General features: G+C 41.0%; 1 protein-coding gene across 2 annotated transcripts in view; it reads left to right on the forward strand.

The window, feature by feature from the left end:
• Window positions 1–1,796, forward strand: part of LOC147025426 (Na(+)/H(+) exchange regulatory cofactor NHE-RF2-like) — a 36,228-nt gene extending 34,432 nt beyond the window's left edge. For both annotated transcript variants that reach the window (XM_085886391.1, XM_085886392.1), the window contains one exon: window positions 829–1,796. In XM_085886391.1, coding sequence (XP_085742517.1) covers window positions 829–1,050 — 222 coding nt within the window. In that variant the 3' untranslated portion in view covers window positions 1,051–1,796. The remainder of the gene's footprint in view (window positions 1–828) is intronic.
• The last annotated feature ends 14,991 nt before the right edge of the window (window positions 1,797–16,787 follow it).

The following is a 16,787-nucleotide window of genomic DNA, read 5'->3' on the forward strand; positions in this document are numbered from 1 at the left end:
TCGGGTACTTTTCAAAGTGTTTTCAGCTTATTTCAGAAGCTTTGTGCACCATTGAGTCACAATACTCATCTCTGATGCGCAGTATACTTCATGATGCCCTGAATGCGGACGTTTCCTTGGGTTTCAGTGCATGTGCACCAAGCATTCTGGGTGGAATACATCATTTTGAAAGTGCCATATTCTCTCTGTAATTGTTTGTCGTATAGCTCCACCCAGTGGTATCTGATATTGTAAACGAACTGCTCGTTTAAAGTTTAAACGACTTGACAATATGCGTTTGTGATGCAATAATTTGAAATTTTCAACATGTTTCATTTCGCTCATTTTAAGTGGAAGTTCAAACCAAAGCATCCAATACGGAGCTTCACAGAGAAGCGGAAGTTTTTTTTGTTTTTTTTTTGCTCACGGCATATATAAACAGCAAGGATGGCTGATGACTGATGTTGGCTGACTTCCAAGCAGATGGAAGATTACCTCTGGCAAACATAGTGAATAGAGCAGAATGTTTGTCAAGTACGACATGCCGTCTTTTGATCAAATCCATCAACAAGGCGAAGGTTCAAAATGCCAACTTGCAAATAAAAGAAAATAGTAATTGAAAGTCTTCAATCCAGAAAAATAAATAAATATCCGACATGTACATCTTGCTGTGATGATTTTTGTTGGTGACCACAAGGGATCTTAAAGGGTGCAAAGGTCTCTCCAATCTGAACGGCACCAATACTGTTAATTGAGCTTCAAGTTGTTTTAAGACAAACCAACGATGAGCCATCTTGATAGCCATCTTCATAACCTCCAGCTTTAACACCAATTTTACTTTTGCCACAGGCCTGTCCTGGTCCCATGCCGGTCTCACCTGGGGCAGAAAGCTCCTTGTCGGAGACTAAAAGCCCATCTCCAACCTTCTGCACGAAGGACTTTGAAGAAGTGGGTGTGGTTTTTGACTTGAGTGCTGCAGCTGCCAAGGAAATGATCCAGGCGAAGCGCAACAATAAAAGAGCACCACAAATGGACTGGGGAATGAAAAATCAGCTTTTTGGAAATTTCTGATTTATATTTCAAAATGACACTCTGTGCGCCTCCATTTTGCGCTTGCTTCACCGCCATTGGATATTTCACACTAATATCTCCCGTTGTTCACAAATCCTTCACTGATTTCCGCACCTTTTGCTTGGACTCGTGTAGATTTTTTGCTTCATCCATCCACATTAGTTATTCATGAGTAAACGTGTTGTGATGGCAACCAAATTGGTCAAAAAATTTCCACCACTTTCAGAATCGAGTGCCCCGTTGAATCATGATGCTGATTTTCTATAGATATTACTCCAAAATGATTGTTCAGCATTGAAGACTGCACACTGTAGACCAAATTTAGGCAAAAATGCCTTCCTTTTCACTCATCCCTCCCAAAATGTACAGACCCGTATATTGTGTCTGGCCTTGTTGCCTCTAAACGAAATAAGCGCACATTCTTGCATCTGTATAAAATGTGCAATAAGTAGAACACGCAGGTGATTCCAGGTTAGTCACGGTTTATAATTTTCGGTTGTCAGCTGATGAACTGTTTTACCCAATCCATAATAATCGTACTATGTGGTTGTACTTTGTCGTTTAAAGTTGATCTGTAACGATGTGCAAGTGTTCCAAACGGTGTTTTTGACCTTTGGAGTTTTTCTGATTGAATCGATCACACATTTATAATTGTTTGTACCATTTCATGTTGTAATGCCAGAAATGTTTTGGACAGGTAATGGACACACATTTGAGAAAAAATAAAAAACTTTCACAATAAATTACCCATTAGTTTTGTGTGGATGATTTCACCTGTGCATCTTACTGAGCTTCCAAACTCGAGCACAGCTCCATTTGTTTGTGTGATGCAAAATAAATAACATGTTACGTTTCTTGAGCTCGCTGTTTGCCAGTGTTGTTACCTCCCACCGAAGGTGGATCAGGGTCATGTATTCACCTGCTTGGCTGTCTATCTCTTTGTGAGCAGGATGTCTCGATGTTGTGGATGGAATTTGGTGGACAAGGTGGGTATGTGACGAGTATGAATTGATTAGATTTTGATGAATCTTCACCACTGAGGGCCAAAAACAATATTACAATAGCTCAAAAAGTTATGGATGGATTCAAATGAATCATGGTGCAGGTTGGGTGTGTGATTCGGACCAACTGATTTGATTTCTGTGAGGATCTGGCCTGTCCGTGGGGTAGAGAACCATCCTATGACATCCAGGTGAATGAGGTTGGAGGTTGGAGGTCGTGGGGGGGAGGGGGGTGATAAAAATGTTAAAGCATTTATAACTGTTATATTATTGAGCTGCACAATTAAAGATATGAATATACAATTAAAGATATTAAAGATATGATATCTATGATATTGTTCCATTTCCATGGTTCATGTGCAGTGCACTGTTGATGTGAAATGATCATGATTACAGTCGCACAACCCCAACATTTAAACAGGAATGTGAATTCTGTGCAGAAATAAACCTTCATCTTGAGCAAATAGAAGTGCAGATTGTGAAATGTTGTGATTCATTACTAATGAGCTGCTTGGTGGTTGGGCACTGTTTTTTTTTCAATGTCTAAAGTGGTCTTGAGTCGAATGCACAATATGTAAGTCACTGGGAGAGGAAGGCATTGTTGGCATGGAGTGACATGATTCGAACATCTGACATTTTAACTTGAGTTTGAATTTCAGAAATGGCATCAAAATAATGGGATTTAAAAGGATAATTATAGGCTCAGGTTTTATGTTGGAGCAAAATACATTGGTGACAACTTGAGCGCATTTCAAGAGATGAGGAAAAGCTTATATGCAAGATCAACACTGATTGGTTCATCAGTTATGACATCACTGGTGATCTGAGACCCCATTGGTGAGCCCACAGTCAACTATCTCTGGCTCCAATTGGCTGGAGTGGAGTACAGGGTGGTGACGCCATTCGCAGTAACTTTGAGGGAGGGGGTTGATGTGACGCCCTCAAGGCCGATGACTCAATTTGCGTGCATACCTTGGACAGCGATTACCGGTCGTAGTGGCGTGCGCCTGTAATCCGGCTACTCAGAGGCTTGGGTTGGAGGATCGCTTGAGGACGGGAGCTATGCGCTGGACCACGCTATGAGAGGGTGTAGGGCATCTCGGAATCATGGCGAAACCCAATCCTTATCCCTGTGTCGTAAGAGGCGACCAGGGTTGCGTCAGGATGGGCATCCGGCGTAAAACCTGTGCCAAATCAGTATGCGGATCATAACGGATGATCCGCTGTGGCGACCCCTAACGGGAGCAGCCGAAAGACGAACAACCTTGGACAGCGGTTGGAGTAACAGCTTTGTTTCCATTTTCTACCTTTGGAGGGGGAGGTAATGAAACAGAGTTGGAGTGGAGAGAAATCACGATGAACTGCAAAAAGGAAGTGCTTCAGGATGGGGTTATTTGGTTGAGAGATCATTTGTATGGATGGGCAATGAATGGCTGTTTTGAAGCCCTGGAGGGAGGAATGGAACCTAACAGACTGGAAAAGTTGGCTCAAAAGGCGAGAGAAAAGAGGAACAAATGAGTGGATGTGAGCAGTGAGTCGAATTTTGAACTTTGAGAAGAGGAGGGTTACTGGTAAACCATGTCCACCCTTCAGAAACGTGGGAAGGACAGATCCAAGAGAGGAAAGTGGGTGCAAGACTAAAAAGGAGGAGGTAGAATACAGATGCCACCAACCTGTCTGCAATAAGGTAAGACATGAGGCAGGGCCCAAAGGGAGAGCAGTACTCCACTAAGCTGTGAATGAAAGGCTTGAAGGTTGTGAAAAGTTCCGATTGACTAAAGAAAAAGGTTGTATGATGGATGCTCAGTTTATGACTGGCTTTGGAGGCCAACTTTGAAACGTGATGTGGTTTGCCCAAGAAGGATGATGGCTGACTGAGAACCAGGAGTTTGAATGACTGAACTTTCTCAAGATGATTGAGAAAGTAGATGGGAAGGTTTGCCAGATGCTCCTTTTGGAGAGAAATATGAGTGAGATTTGTCAGGATTGAAAGACATTTTCCAAGTACTTGACCAGCTTGTGATATTGTTTTTTCTCTTCCCCCCCCCCCCCCAAGGTCAGAGAGGGAAGCTGCTGCAGCCTGCTTGTCTGAAGGATGAGGGATGTCATGGCAGAGGGTGGATCGGTTGTCAGGAAATGGATTTTCCTACCTATCTTAAGGGTGAAAATGAAGATCAAAAAAAGGACTGGGCCCAGAACACTGCCTTGGGGGCACTCCAGCTTTGACAAGGAGAGGAGATTCAAGGATTCTGTTGAGTGCTAAGAGAGTGGAGGAAGTCGGTAAGCCATGTGTGGAGTTTGCCTCGGATAGCATAGGAAGAGTTTGGAGAGCAAGGCCGGATGCCAGACTATTGACAGTTCGAGATATGGCCAGAGATGGCTCTGATCTCATTTCTTACATTGTGGGCCTCCATCCATTGTGGGGAGAGTTGAAGCAGCATGTCCAAGGTCGAATAACCTTGTCTGAATGCAAATTGGTGATGTGAGATGAGTCCTTGAGAGAAAAGGAAGGAAGCTGATGGCCTGCAGTTAAGGAGATCACTTTTTGCACCTTTTTGATGCAGTGATGTTGGCTGATTTCCAAGGAGATGGAAGATTATTTGAGGCATGTGATAGGACGAAAACGGCAGAGAGAAGATATGTCTGAGCTGGTTTTTAGGATCCATGAATCGAGGGTAGCCAGAAACGTCTTCACCTTATCAGCTGCAAAAGATAGTCCAGGAGCAGTTGGGTGGGGATAGAGCGAAGGGTTGAGGAGATGCAAGATTTGCAAGCAAACACTGAATTGAGGCATTTGGCCTTCTCATAAGCAGTCAGCTGTCATGCCATACCAATGTAAGGGGAGCATACTCAGGAAACGGACATTATGAGGCACCACCAGCTTTTTGGGAAGGAAGACAGGTTTGAGAGTTCAGCCTTGAGGTTGGCCAGATGTTTTTATTTTTATTTTTTAAACTTTCCTGAGAGTGGACAAACACTTATTCCGGGCTTTGTGGATTTATGTGTAACGTTTGATTGGATTTGCCGACCATGAAGACGGGCCAATTGTTTGAGGGCAAATGCCTCGTCGCAAAATTCTGTGCATCAAGGGTGAGTCGATAGGTATAATAACTGCAGAAGAGATTGTATAAATCTGTGCATAAGGGAATGCAAGTTTGTGTGGAGGATTCCCAGGCAGTATTAATATCAGGAGAGATGGAATAAGTACCTGTCTTGACATAAGAGGGCAGCTTGCAGTCCTTGCCAGTCAGCTTGAGTGAACTCGATTATATGGCACTGACGAAAGCGAAAGAGATGTTGACTCTCACAAGCACATGAGATTAACCCACTGGGGCAGAAGAGGAACAGGAGACTCATGGATCACATTCGTCATTTCCAAGTCCACAAGGGAGGATGAGCCATTTGTAAAGTTCACTGATTGGGTGAGGCCAATATTTACATATACAGTATCATTGTTTTTGTACCATATCTCTTACAGGCAAGCATTCTCGAGTCGAGACCAGGGGTGGGAAACCTCCAGCCTCCGGGCCGTATACGGCTCGCGCGACCGTTTTCATCCGGCCCGCGAGGCAATTCATAATATGGAATAGGCAAAGCCGAGAAGCGAACGTAGAATTCTTTTTGCATTAGCTTCGTAAATATTACCTTCACAACAACTACACCGCTGAGAACAGGATCTCATCTGAAAAAAATTAAATTCCTTACCTTCACAACAACAACTACATCGCCGAGAACAGGATCTCATCTAAAAAAATAAATACTAGAAGCGAACGTAGAATTCTTCTTACATTCGCTTCTGACTTTACCTATAACTTGTTCACAACTGTATACGCAATTTCCGGTTACTTCGGCCTGGATTCGGGATCAGCGATCAAATAACGTAAATCACGATTAAAAATTATTTTTTGATGATGCGGGAGATATCTTTATTAAAATCAGTGGAGGAAATATACACCATGTCTGATATTATTTGGGTCTTTCATGTCTCCGACGATGCCTTTATCTCCCGGCATGCATCATTGCCCATGACAATAACCGGAAGCAAAAGGGTCATAGCCAACCACATGGATTCCAAATTGCCATGGTATTGTTTGTTGTTTCCTATTCTCTCATGTGCACGCGTTAAGTATGAAGCTCACTTCGTTCGCTAAAAGTAAACAAAAGCAACCTCAGAAATACAACACAAAAAAAACCTCCAGACCGATTATTTTTTTCCTAAAAAAAATTAATAAAACGGACAGCTGTCATCCATCTGTTTCACATTCAGGGTCGGTGAATGCAGCACGTGCGTAACGTAATGTGTGATCGCATAATCTCATGTCATCATTTCATTCAGTATATGCAAACATGGCGACTAACAAGAAAAGAAAGGTAGATGCGGAATGTCGCACTTTCCAAGAGAAATGGGCAAACGATTATTTCTTTGTGGAAGTAAAAGGCAAGCCAGTATGCCAAGTTTTATCGGGAAGCGCTCTGGGTGATGAAAAAGTCCAACCTCGAGCGTCATTACAGCTCAACATGCAAAACTGGACGAGTTTAAAGGACAAATGCGCTTGGATAAAGTTAACGCTCTTCAGAGGAGTTTTGGTGCTCAACAAGCAGTCTTCATAAGACCACAATCTGACCGAGACGAGTTTTGTGGTGTTTTGTTTTTTTGCTAGTTTTGTGGTGAGGAGCTAATCGCGAAGAAGCTGATGCCGCATTCAGAAGGTGAATTTGTGAAGGAGCGCCTTGTTGCCGCTGCGGAGCTGCTCACACCAGACAAAGTAAAATTGTTCCAAAGTGTCAGTTTGTCTCGAAGAACTGTCTCAGATCGGATTACTGAAATGGCACAAGATATTGAGAAAACACTGAAGGACACCGCAAGAGATTTCCAGTTTTTCTCTCTGGCCTGCGATGAGACAACGGACAAAACACCACCCAACTTGCCAATTTTGTTGCCAACCCAACAGCTGAGCTTGATATGAGCGAGGAGTTGCTGTCTTTGCAAGCCATGCACGGCACCACCAAAGGTGAGGATTTGTTTGAGCAAGTTGTTTTGGCTATTAACAAATTCGAACTGCAGTTTGACAAGTGGCCTGGCCATGGATGGAGGCCCAGCCATGGTTGGTGCGCAAAAGGGATTGACTGCATTGGTCAAAAAAGAAATGAGTCATCTCAGTCTCGATCCAAGTGAGTTAGTTGTATGGCACTGTATCATACACCAAGAGAATCTGTGTGCACAGTCCCTGAAGCTCAAAAATGTGATGACAACTGTCGTTTCCACCATAAACTTCATCAAAAGCTGAGGGCTGAACAGCCGCCAGTTCAAGGAGCTACTTAGTGAACTCGAGGCAGAGTACGGAGATCTGGTTTACCACTGTGAGGTGCGGTGGCTGAGTCGCGGAAATATGCGCACATGGTTTTACTCACTGAGAGAAGAAGTGAAACAGTTCACGGAGATGAAGGGGAAACCTGTCATGGAACTCAGTGATAGCAAGTGGCTGTGTGATTTGGGCTTCATGGTGGACATTACCAAGTACCTGTGAGAGTTGAACGTCAAGCTCCAAGGTCCCAACCAGCTTCTCAGCTTTCTGGAATCAAATGTGAAATCATTTGAAGCTCAACTAAAGCTGTGGCAAGTGCAACTGGAAAGGGGAAACACTGTCCGCTTTCCCACTCTGCAAGAACAAAAGCCTGCTGTGACATCTGAATATGCTGCTGAGTGTGCAAAACTCCTCCAGGCATTTGGAGATAGGTTCCAGGACATGAAAAATAAACAAAGGAAACTGAACATATTTGCCACGCCATTTAATGTGGAACCAGCTGATGTGCCTGACAACCTACAACACAATCATTGAGCTGCAAAGGAATGACGAGCTCAAAGCTCGGTACAAAAACCTCCCTTTGCTCGAGTTGTACAAACTGTATGTACGTGCTGAGGCTTTCCCCATTCTGAGGAGACATGCACTGAAGTTTTCATCACTGTTTGGGATGACCTACAGCTGTGAGCAGTTCTTTTCAAAATTGACTCTTGCAATGACTCGGTTCCGCTCAAGACTGACTGACCCAAACCTGCAAAACCAGCTGCGAGTAGCATCATCATCACGACCACCTGACACCAAACGCCTCACCAAAGAGAAACAGTTCCAGCCATCGCATTAGGTGAGTCCGATATATATGTGTTCAATAATTTTGCATGGCCCTCGAAGGATGTTCTAAAAATCGAAATGGCCCTTGACAGGAAAAGGTTCCCCACCCCTCGTCTAGACGATAAAAACATTCAGTGTAATTGTTGAGTAATTGGTGTCCCTTTTTAAGTTGACATGTCTACAGGTTCTATCTCAATCATGTCAAAATTCATCATAAAAATGCAAATAACTTTTATTTTACAATGGAAACCAATATGTAGTCAATGTGGTCAGGAGATGCTCAGTGCACTTGAGAGAATCTAAAATCCCAAAGCCTCTGGAGTCCAAGCGAGCAGCGAATCGCACGCTTTGTGCTCGCAGAATCCGTACCCATTCCCTTGATTTGTGGAGCCTCCCCTCATTTCAAAAAATCCTGGATCTACCACAGATGTCGGGTATGAACCTGAGATCTGTCACATTTCCAGTGAGTTCCATCACAAGTTGAGAACAAATTTTGTGAAGGTGATTGACAAAACAATTTGAACAAGAATGACAGAACCAAGAAACCACATCACCCAGCTCTGCAAAAGATTTGCAGTGTATGTCAGTTGTGCTTTCAGACTGTAATCAGAAACTGGGTGTATCCTATATTCAGACATAATAAACATAAACTTTATATATTTGATGAAGTCCGTTGCGGTTGCAATCTGCAAGCAGCTTAAAACAAAAAAAAAATTAAGTTAACAATGAGTGATCAGAATGAGCTCGTTATTTAAAAGTTTACAGGTGCAGTAATTTTTAATGTTAAAAATGTCAGTTTTACAAAGAATGATTGTTTACATTCTAATGCGTTGCAAGGAAACGCTAAAACTGAGTTTATGATTCTGTTGAAGACTAATGTTGATGGGTGGAACTTGTAAATCAAAGTCTAAACAAACGGTGATTGTATTGTTCTTTTACCTGTTCTGCAATGCATGTCAACAGTCAATTCGAGTTATCATGTCAAGTTAGCAATTTTCCTTTTTGTTGCATTGATTGAATTTAGATTTGGAAATATTGTGTAATCGGCTGTTTCATAGATTGCGATTCTGTCTGATCCGAGTTCGACTCCTGACCCGAAAAACGCAGTACAACATCCGTCATTTGGCGCTCTTTCAATGGGTGATGTAATAAAGGAGGTATGCCTGTTTAAGATTGTTTACAGCTTCCCAAAAGTGTGCACCATATGTGAAGAATGTTTGACATTCCAGCCACTGTACTTCATCAGTGAATGACAAACTCACAGGCACTTCTTTAATCGTAAAACCGAGAAACACCACTTCCCTTGATTCCTGGAGGAGCCATCACTATGTGCCATTGTCTTTTTGCTCACTTGACCCTCCATAGTCTGGCGGATTATGACAATTTTTGTGATAAAAGCGTCAAATTTGGCAATAACATCACTGTATATGTTCCTGATTTGTGATATAGGGACATTGAAAATTCTGCCTACTTCCGGTTTTAACCAAGATGGCGTCCATGCGTGTCATGTTTACCACAAAACAAGCAATATTACTGTAATGTTTACACTTTGAGGTTTTCTCTTGTACTCTATATGTGTATAATTACGTTAAAACTATTGAACACCTAAAGATAATAAATGTATAATTTTATATACTCAACAACACAATTAAAGGGTCACATGATTATATATTATGCACCAAAATGCTGGAACCCCCACTGATATTGCTTTCAACAAATAAGTCAGAACAAATGCAATTTTATTTCTTCATAATGTCTGGGACATATTAAAGCTAATTTACCATTGGTAAACATATATATATATATATATATACATACATATATATATATATATATATATATATATATATATATATATATATATATATATATATATATATATATATATATATATATATATATATATATGACCATATCAGTGTTTAGATCCACCACTACTGGTGCTACGTTATCTGGTTATTATCCATGACATACTGACATTAGAGATACCACATGAGTCCAATATACATATTACCATTACTGAACACGCCAATATAATTAATGTCAAGCACATGTTTAAGATTCATGCTTTTTGCATATAGAAAACACATCCAAGAAACTGTTTTTTATTGATCAATTCATATGGAGGTAAAATTCCTATCAAATATTTCGTCTATTTTGTCCAAGTGCAACAATTACCTTTCCATCTGTTCATCATAAACTCTTTCCTTGCCTTAACACAGTCCACCCCCACATGCACAGAGAGTAGTGCAGGGAAGATTGTTTCTCTTGCATTTACATCGTCTTTTACATCCTTTCTTGCAGCCACATCGCAAGAGTTCTTGACAAGATGCTTCAGCTGTAGGTAGTGTAGTCCATAGAGGTATCCACTTCCCATTGGAGCCTCTTTGCCATCCATATTCTTGGGGACTGGGTAACAAGGGCTCTTGTGATAGTGTTTGACCCCACACATGTATGCCTTGAAATACAGCTCTCTTGGTATGCTGAACAAGGGCTGCATATGTTGGAGGAATTGAGTCCATTGTCTTTCCCTTTGACGAGAAGAGGTATTTTCTACAGGCATCAACTCTCAGAAATCTGCATGTCTTGTCATACATATGGATAACAAGCCTTTCGAGTACATGGATATTACCGTCATTGACAGACTCTGGTGAACAAGTCAATTTCTTGATAAATGATGTAACATCATCATCATCCATCCATGCATTCCATGCAGTCTTCTTTCCTTTACCTTGGAAAGATGACACCGTGTCACACCCAGTGAAGGCGTGGACGAAGGGAAGTGCTGCACACTTGTCTGGCCCAAGATGCTGGCTGATGTCATGGATAGCAATGTATCTGAAAATTTTCCCCGTTCCAAAAGATATCCATAACTTGTCAATGGTGAGACTTGGGAAGAGAGAAAGTGCCAAGACAACAACATCTGTGTCAACTGTTCTGATGACAATTCTCTTGTGACCATTCCTGCTGGCATGTGCCAGATGGACCATGATGCGGGTATCTGCCTCCTCGTGTGTGCAAGGCTGAAGTGAAGAACAGTCAATGTCTTTGTTGTAAGTGATCACACTGCTGCCATATGTTGTGATAGCATTGCCACCATCCTCTGTCTTGCACGAAGGTTGCTAGAAAGTGAAAAGGTTCTTTCTTGTTTTCATCTACTTTTAACAAACCATTCCAATTTTGAGGCATTTTGGTGTTGGCGCTCACTCGCTTGCGAATCCCTATTCCCCGATTTTCTCTGACAGGAGCTTTCAAGCTATCGTCTACATAACAGTCCCAGATGATATCAACTCTGACCGAGTCTTTGAGTTGCCGTTTCACATATGGGAGGAAGACACTGGTGGCATAGTCTTGAAATGTATTGGCATAATTTGGTTTCAAGAAGTTGACCACTGCAGTGCCATCCAGAATTACAACTTCACATTGCTCATCAAACACACTGTGTGAAAGTGGCTCAAGACATTTAGAGAGCAATTCCGATTTGCTTCCGATGCGCAAGTTGCCATTCAGACTTGGTGATGGTGGTGATGGTTGATTTTCGTGCATGAAAAATCCATCCAAATTTTTGTTTCTCGTTTGGCAAGCTATATACAGTCTAGAGAACAGTGAACAGTCACTTTTCAGGGAATCTATCTTTCCACTTCTTGTTGATGTAGTCTTTCCTTTGGCACCAATCAGTTGAAATTTATTTTTTGTAATCTTGTCGCTGATTGGCTTTTTGTTTTGGATGAGTCTTTCTGTGTAGAAAACCTCAGCTTGTTTCTTGCCAATTGTTTCCATCTTTTGAACAACTCTTATCATATCTGGATTGGCAAACTCCTTGGTATCCAAACAAAACAGATCTTGTGTTTCTTCTAAGAATGGATTTCCCATTTCACAAATGACTTGTGTAAGAGATGAAATGTCATGTACAAATGTTCCTTGTATGCTTTGTGAAACATCATGATGCTGCACCCCTTCTCTACCTTCATTTGATTGTGCCATATGAAGACAAGACTCAAATTCTTCAACCAGTCTTGAAACTTCTGGACCAGCAACCATCCACCTCTGTAGAGCACTTGGGTTTTCAGTTAATCCTACTGCACCACCATCACCTTTCACGCTGGCGTTGTTTTGCTCTTTTGCTTGATCTAGAGCAATTCCGGAAAATACCCGTTTTGTTTTGTGGATGACGAAGTGTCCCATGTCAAATTCTCTTGCGGTGATGGGATGCAGTGACCATAAGTTTGACATATCTCGCAAATGCACCGACAACCAACGGGCATAGTTGACATGATCCAAAGCAAAAAAACCACGGAACAATGCTGGCACTGGCATCAACATAAAGTTGGAACCTACCAAGGTGGATTGCTTTGATGAAGATAAACACCAGAAGTTGAAGATTGAACACAGTATACCAGAACTTGAATTGTGGACTTTGCATGGACGCTTGTCTGATCCAATTTTCAAATTGAAGAACACCTTGGTTGAGTGTTGCTTTCTCCGCAAATGCCTTTTTGAGCAATGCATAAAGACTACATGCTGTCACTTGGTGCGCATACCTGGTTTGTGTAAGGTGTGATACTTTCAAGAAGGAATCAGCCTTCCCAGTAGTTGTAATGTTAGCTTCCACCAAAGCACTTGTCCAACCACTCTTTCCAAGTAGCTTGAACGCAGCCATCTCTATGTGTAAACCACCTAACATTATGACAAACTTATCTTCTCCATGGCTGTTTGGTAGGCCCCACGGAATTTGTTTTGCTATGGCATAGAGTGGCTGTTCGACCGCAATGACAGGTATCTGCCCAGGATTTACACGAAGAGTGGCATTCCTGATCAGGTTCATGGCATGGTGAATCATTGCAACAGATTTAGCCTCATTGCTGAAAAGAGGTAACAATGCTGACAGATCTGATTGCACTACATCTCCGCTGATCTTCTTGGCATGGTAAGCAGCCCATAAAACATCACCAATATCATCTGTGAATTGATCCTCACCAACAGTCTTATTTACAAAGTCGAGCCAGTTGTGTTCGTCTTCAAGAGCCTCTTCTTGTATAACTTATCCCGTGTACTTATCCACCATTAATAGTGGGAACTGTAGCGTCTTTTGGAAGTGCAACTTGCTCAATTGTCGGGTAGTGTAGGCACTGCTTTGGATGCTGGGATATTCTCATTTATCAATTACGATCTTGCTCGAGCAGAGCCTCGATTCTCAGATGTTACATGCTGAAAGATAGATATCCCTGTACCATGGAAGGAAGCCTTAGCTGTTCTAGAACTAGGATTGTGATCAATGTTATCTATTGCAGAAGTTGTAAATAAGCCATCTCTGAGTTTTGTTGGACAAAACATTTTCTTCATGGAATCTTTTGCACACACTGTTTGCTAACTGGGTAGAAATAGCGAGGACCCTGTCGTAAGAAATACTTATCCCCAGGTTAAATAGCATCTCAACTAAATGTTTCTTGCGTGTCTGAACATGCACAGAGAGGCCTAAGTGCACACATAATGGGGTTTCCGTATGCCTTCCTTGGCGAAATTGTGTCTGACATTCCCCCTTTCTCTGCCTTGTATTGGATTTTATCAACTGAGCTATAGTGAGGGAAATCTGAGACTTGTGTTTGAATTCTCATGTTGGCCCATACAATATTGAGTTCACGAAGGTCACCAAAGATTGTTGTACAGACTCCTCTTGACAGTTTGTGTCAAAGCTTCCATCAAACTTGGTATCTTGGCTGAATATTTCTTGTCTGATAATTTTAGCAGCCATTGAGAGACTTAGAGCGTCTTTGTCATACGTTTGTTCATGCATTATCCATATGTTTGGAGCAACATCTTGTTTGAATGACAGTAAAACATCTCGTCCTTCTTTAAAGTCCTCTAGTTCAGGAAATTGGATCAGGATACGCACTTTTAACTTCGTGGAATGAATGCGACTTGAGTTTGACAGTCCATATTCTTGCAGCCTCTCTTCATATTGTCTCGCTGGGTCAGACATCTTAAAAACACAACTTGTCCCGGATTCTGATTTTGTTTCTTCAATGTAGTTTACAATGTCTGCAAGAGCAATACCATGCATCATTTTTGTTCTTGAATCTTTTGGAGAATCCATTTCCAGAACCCGCACTGCATTGTAAAGTCCAACAAGGCATTTTGCAGATTGTGCAACTAAATCTCCAGGACTGAGCATGGCAAGCAATGTGGTGTCTTGAAATTTTAGTGCACATTCTCGAACATGAGCATCAAGCTTACATGTAGATGCATCGTGTAATGTTTCACCAGGTATATGTTCACAACAGAAGAAGCAAACATCGGGTGCTTCACATCCTACCAGAGTACACTTGCGTGTAGACTTTTTAGCTCTGTCAATAGCCAACTCATCATCACATGCTGACTTTCTCTTTTCTGCTCGCTTCAACTGTGTTGAATTGAATTTTGTGCGACATGAGTCATGCCAGCTTGCTCTGTGACTTAGAAGTGCATCAGCAACACCAGTGCCATCATCAAGTCCTTGAATATCAAATTGGACGGGTAGATGATTTAGATCTTGAAACCTCTCAACATTTTGTGCGAATGCCACATAACCTGCCCCAAGCAGGTTATGTTTTTGCGTTTGGAATCGGCTGGACATTTTAGTGGTTCATCAGTAACTGTCTGACAGATGAAACATTGATTCCAATTTGTAGGTGTAGTTGGAGTCCAAGTATTAAGCTCTCCAGGGGGTTCTTCGAGTCTAAATGAAAATATAAAACCATTTACTACCCAGTAAAGGCAAACACACACCACTAAAAAGTAAGGCATTCTGAGTTTGTTTGTTCATACACATTAATTATAGTGTAGCCGAAATGGCTTACATTCATCAAAAACAAAAAATTATAATTGAACATTTCAAAATAATTACTGGTCCCTCAGTCTGAGGTAAATCTTATTACCTCCCTTTAATACCTTGATTATTGAAATATCTCTCTGCTGGGCATATTAATACAAATATTTAAACCGTTTACCTTGTATTACTAGTCACAAGTCACTAATGTACAAATTCATTTTATTAATTATAAACTCATTTGATCGCTCAAATACGCACCTTTAATCTGGGAGATCCATCACGCCAAAAGCTGTCTGGCGGCCATTTTGAAAGGAGGGAGAAATCATTGTTGCAGAAATGTATTTATAGTTACTTCAAATGTCTTTTAATGTTATTGAAGTACGATTACCTTATGATATTACTCAGTGTTCGATCTAATCAACTCATTTAGAACATATGAATGACAATACGTCAGAATAATAAGAATTTGTGTGCATTATGTATGTGTGTGTGTATATATGTATATATGTATATATGTATATATGTATATATATGTATATATGTATATATGTATATATATATATATATATATATGTATATATATATATATATGTATATATATATATATATATATATATATATATATATATATATATATATATATATATATATATATATATATACACATTAGTTTTTATCTCTTTATTACCTTCGCATTCTGCGAAAGGTTATGTTTTGGTCGGCGTGTATTTATTTATTTATTTGTAATGTTGTGATTCGTATAACTCAAAAAGTATTAAACCGAATTGCATGAAATTTGGTGGGATGATTGGTTATTAGCCAGGAAGCATTCGATTAGATTTTGGGATCGTTCGGGTCAAAGGTCAAGGTCACGAAAAGGTTAAAATCGTCTTTTTACGATAACACGGTCAATTTTTATTCAATTTGCATGCAACTAATGCCAAAATGTTCAGAATTCAACGCCTCATCTTGTGATATGCAATATGACACAATGACGCCCATACTCTTGTTACCGGTTAGGGGTCAAAGGTCAGGGGGGTCACGACCTTGAAAAATATGCGGTTTTTGTCATAACGCGGTCAATTCTTGTCCGCTTTACATGAACCCAGCACCAAAATGTTCAGAATTTAATGCCCAATCTTCTGACACAATGACGTCATAACACATGTCACCGGTTGGGGTAAAATGTCGGGGGGGGGTCACGCCCTTGAAAAATATGCGGTTTTTGGCATAACTCAGTCAATTCTTATTCGATTTGCATGAAACCAGCATCAAACGAGATTACCTTCTCTTGTTGAAACGTTGTATTCACCGAGCTTGTGAGTGAAGACTCGCCAAAACGACGCGAGTTGATTGTTGTTTAGTCCGTCACCCCCGAAAGTCGGGGGGGGGCATGACATTATAGATATGTGGTTTGTGTCATAAGACCATTCATATGAAACCAGTTCCCCACACTCATACCAAGAACAAAAAAGTAGTGGCGGCGAAGGTATGCGCTCTGAGTGCCCATTCTAGTTTGGTATATATTGCTCAGAGAAGCATGTTTGTATTATTCATGATTCTTTCATAGCAAGAAACCGCTAAATTATTGATTTTATATATATATGTTAAGATCGAGCTTATTCACATTTTTCTAACAAATTGGCGGCCATCTTGAATAAAACCGGAAGTAGGTCAAATCACAAATGTCCCTATATCAGATATGCATTGGTATGCCATAACTAACTTGTATGCCAAGTTTCATGCTTTTATCAAAAAAATCACAACTTTTTCATAATCCGCCAGACTACCAGGAGC

This window comes from Eptatretus burgeri, chromosome 6, assembly GCF_056783735.1.
Source record: "Eptatretus burgeri isolate ZD-2024b chromosome 6, Ebu_testis_v1, whole genome shotgun sequence".
Classification (NCBI taxonomy): domain Eukaryota; kingdom Metazoa; phylum Chordata; class Myxini; order Myxiniformes; family Myxinidae; genus Eptatretus; species Eptatretus burgeri.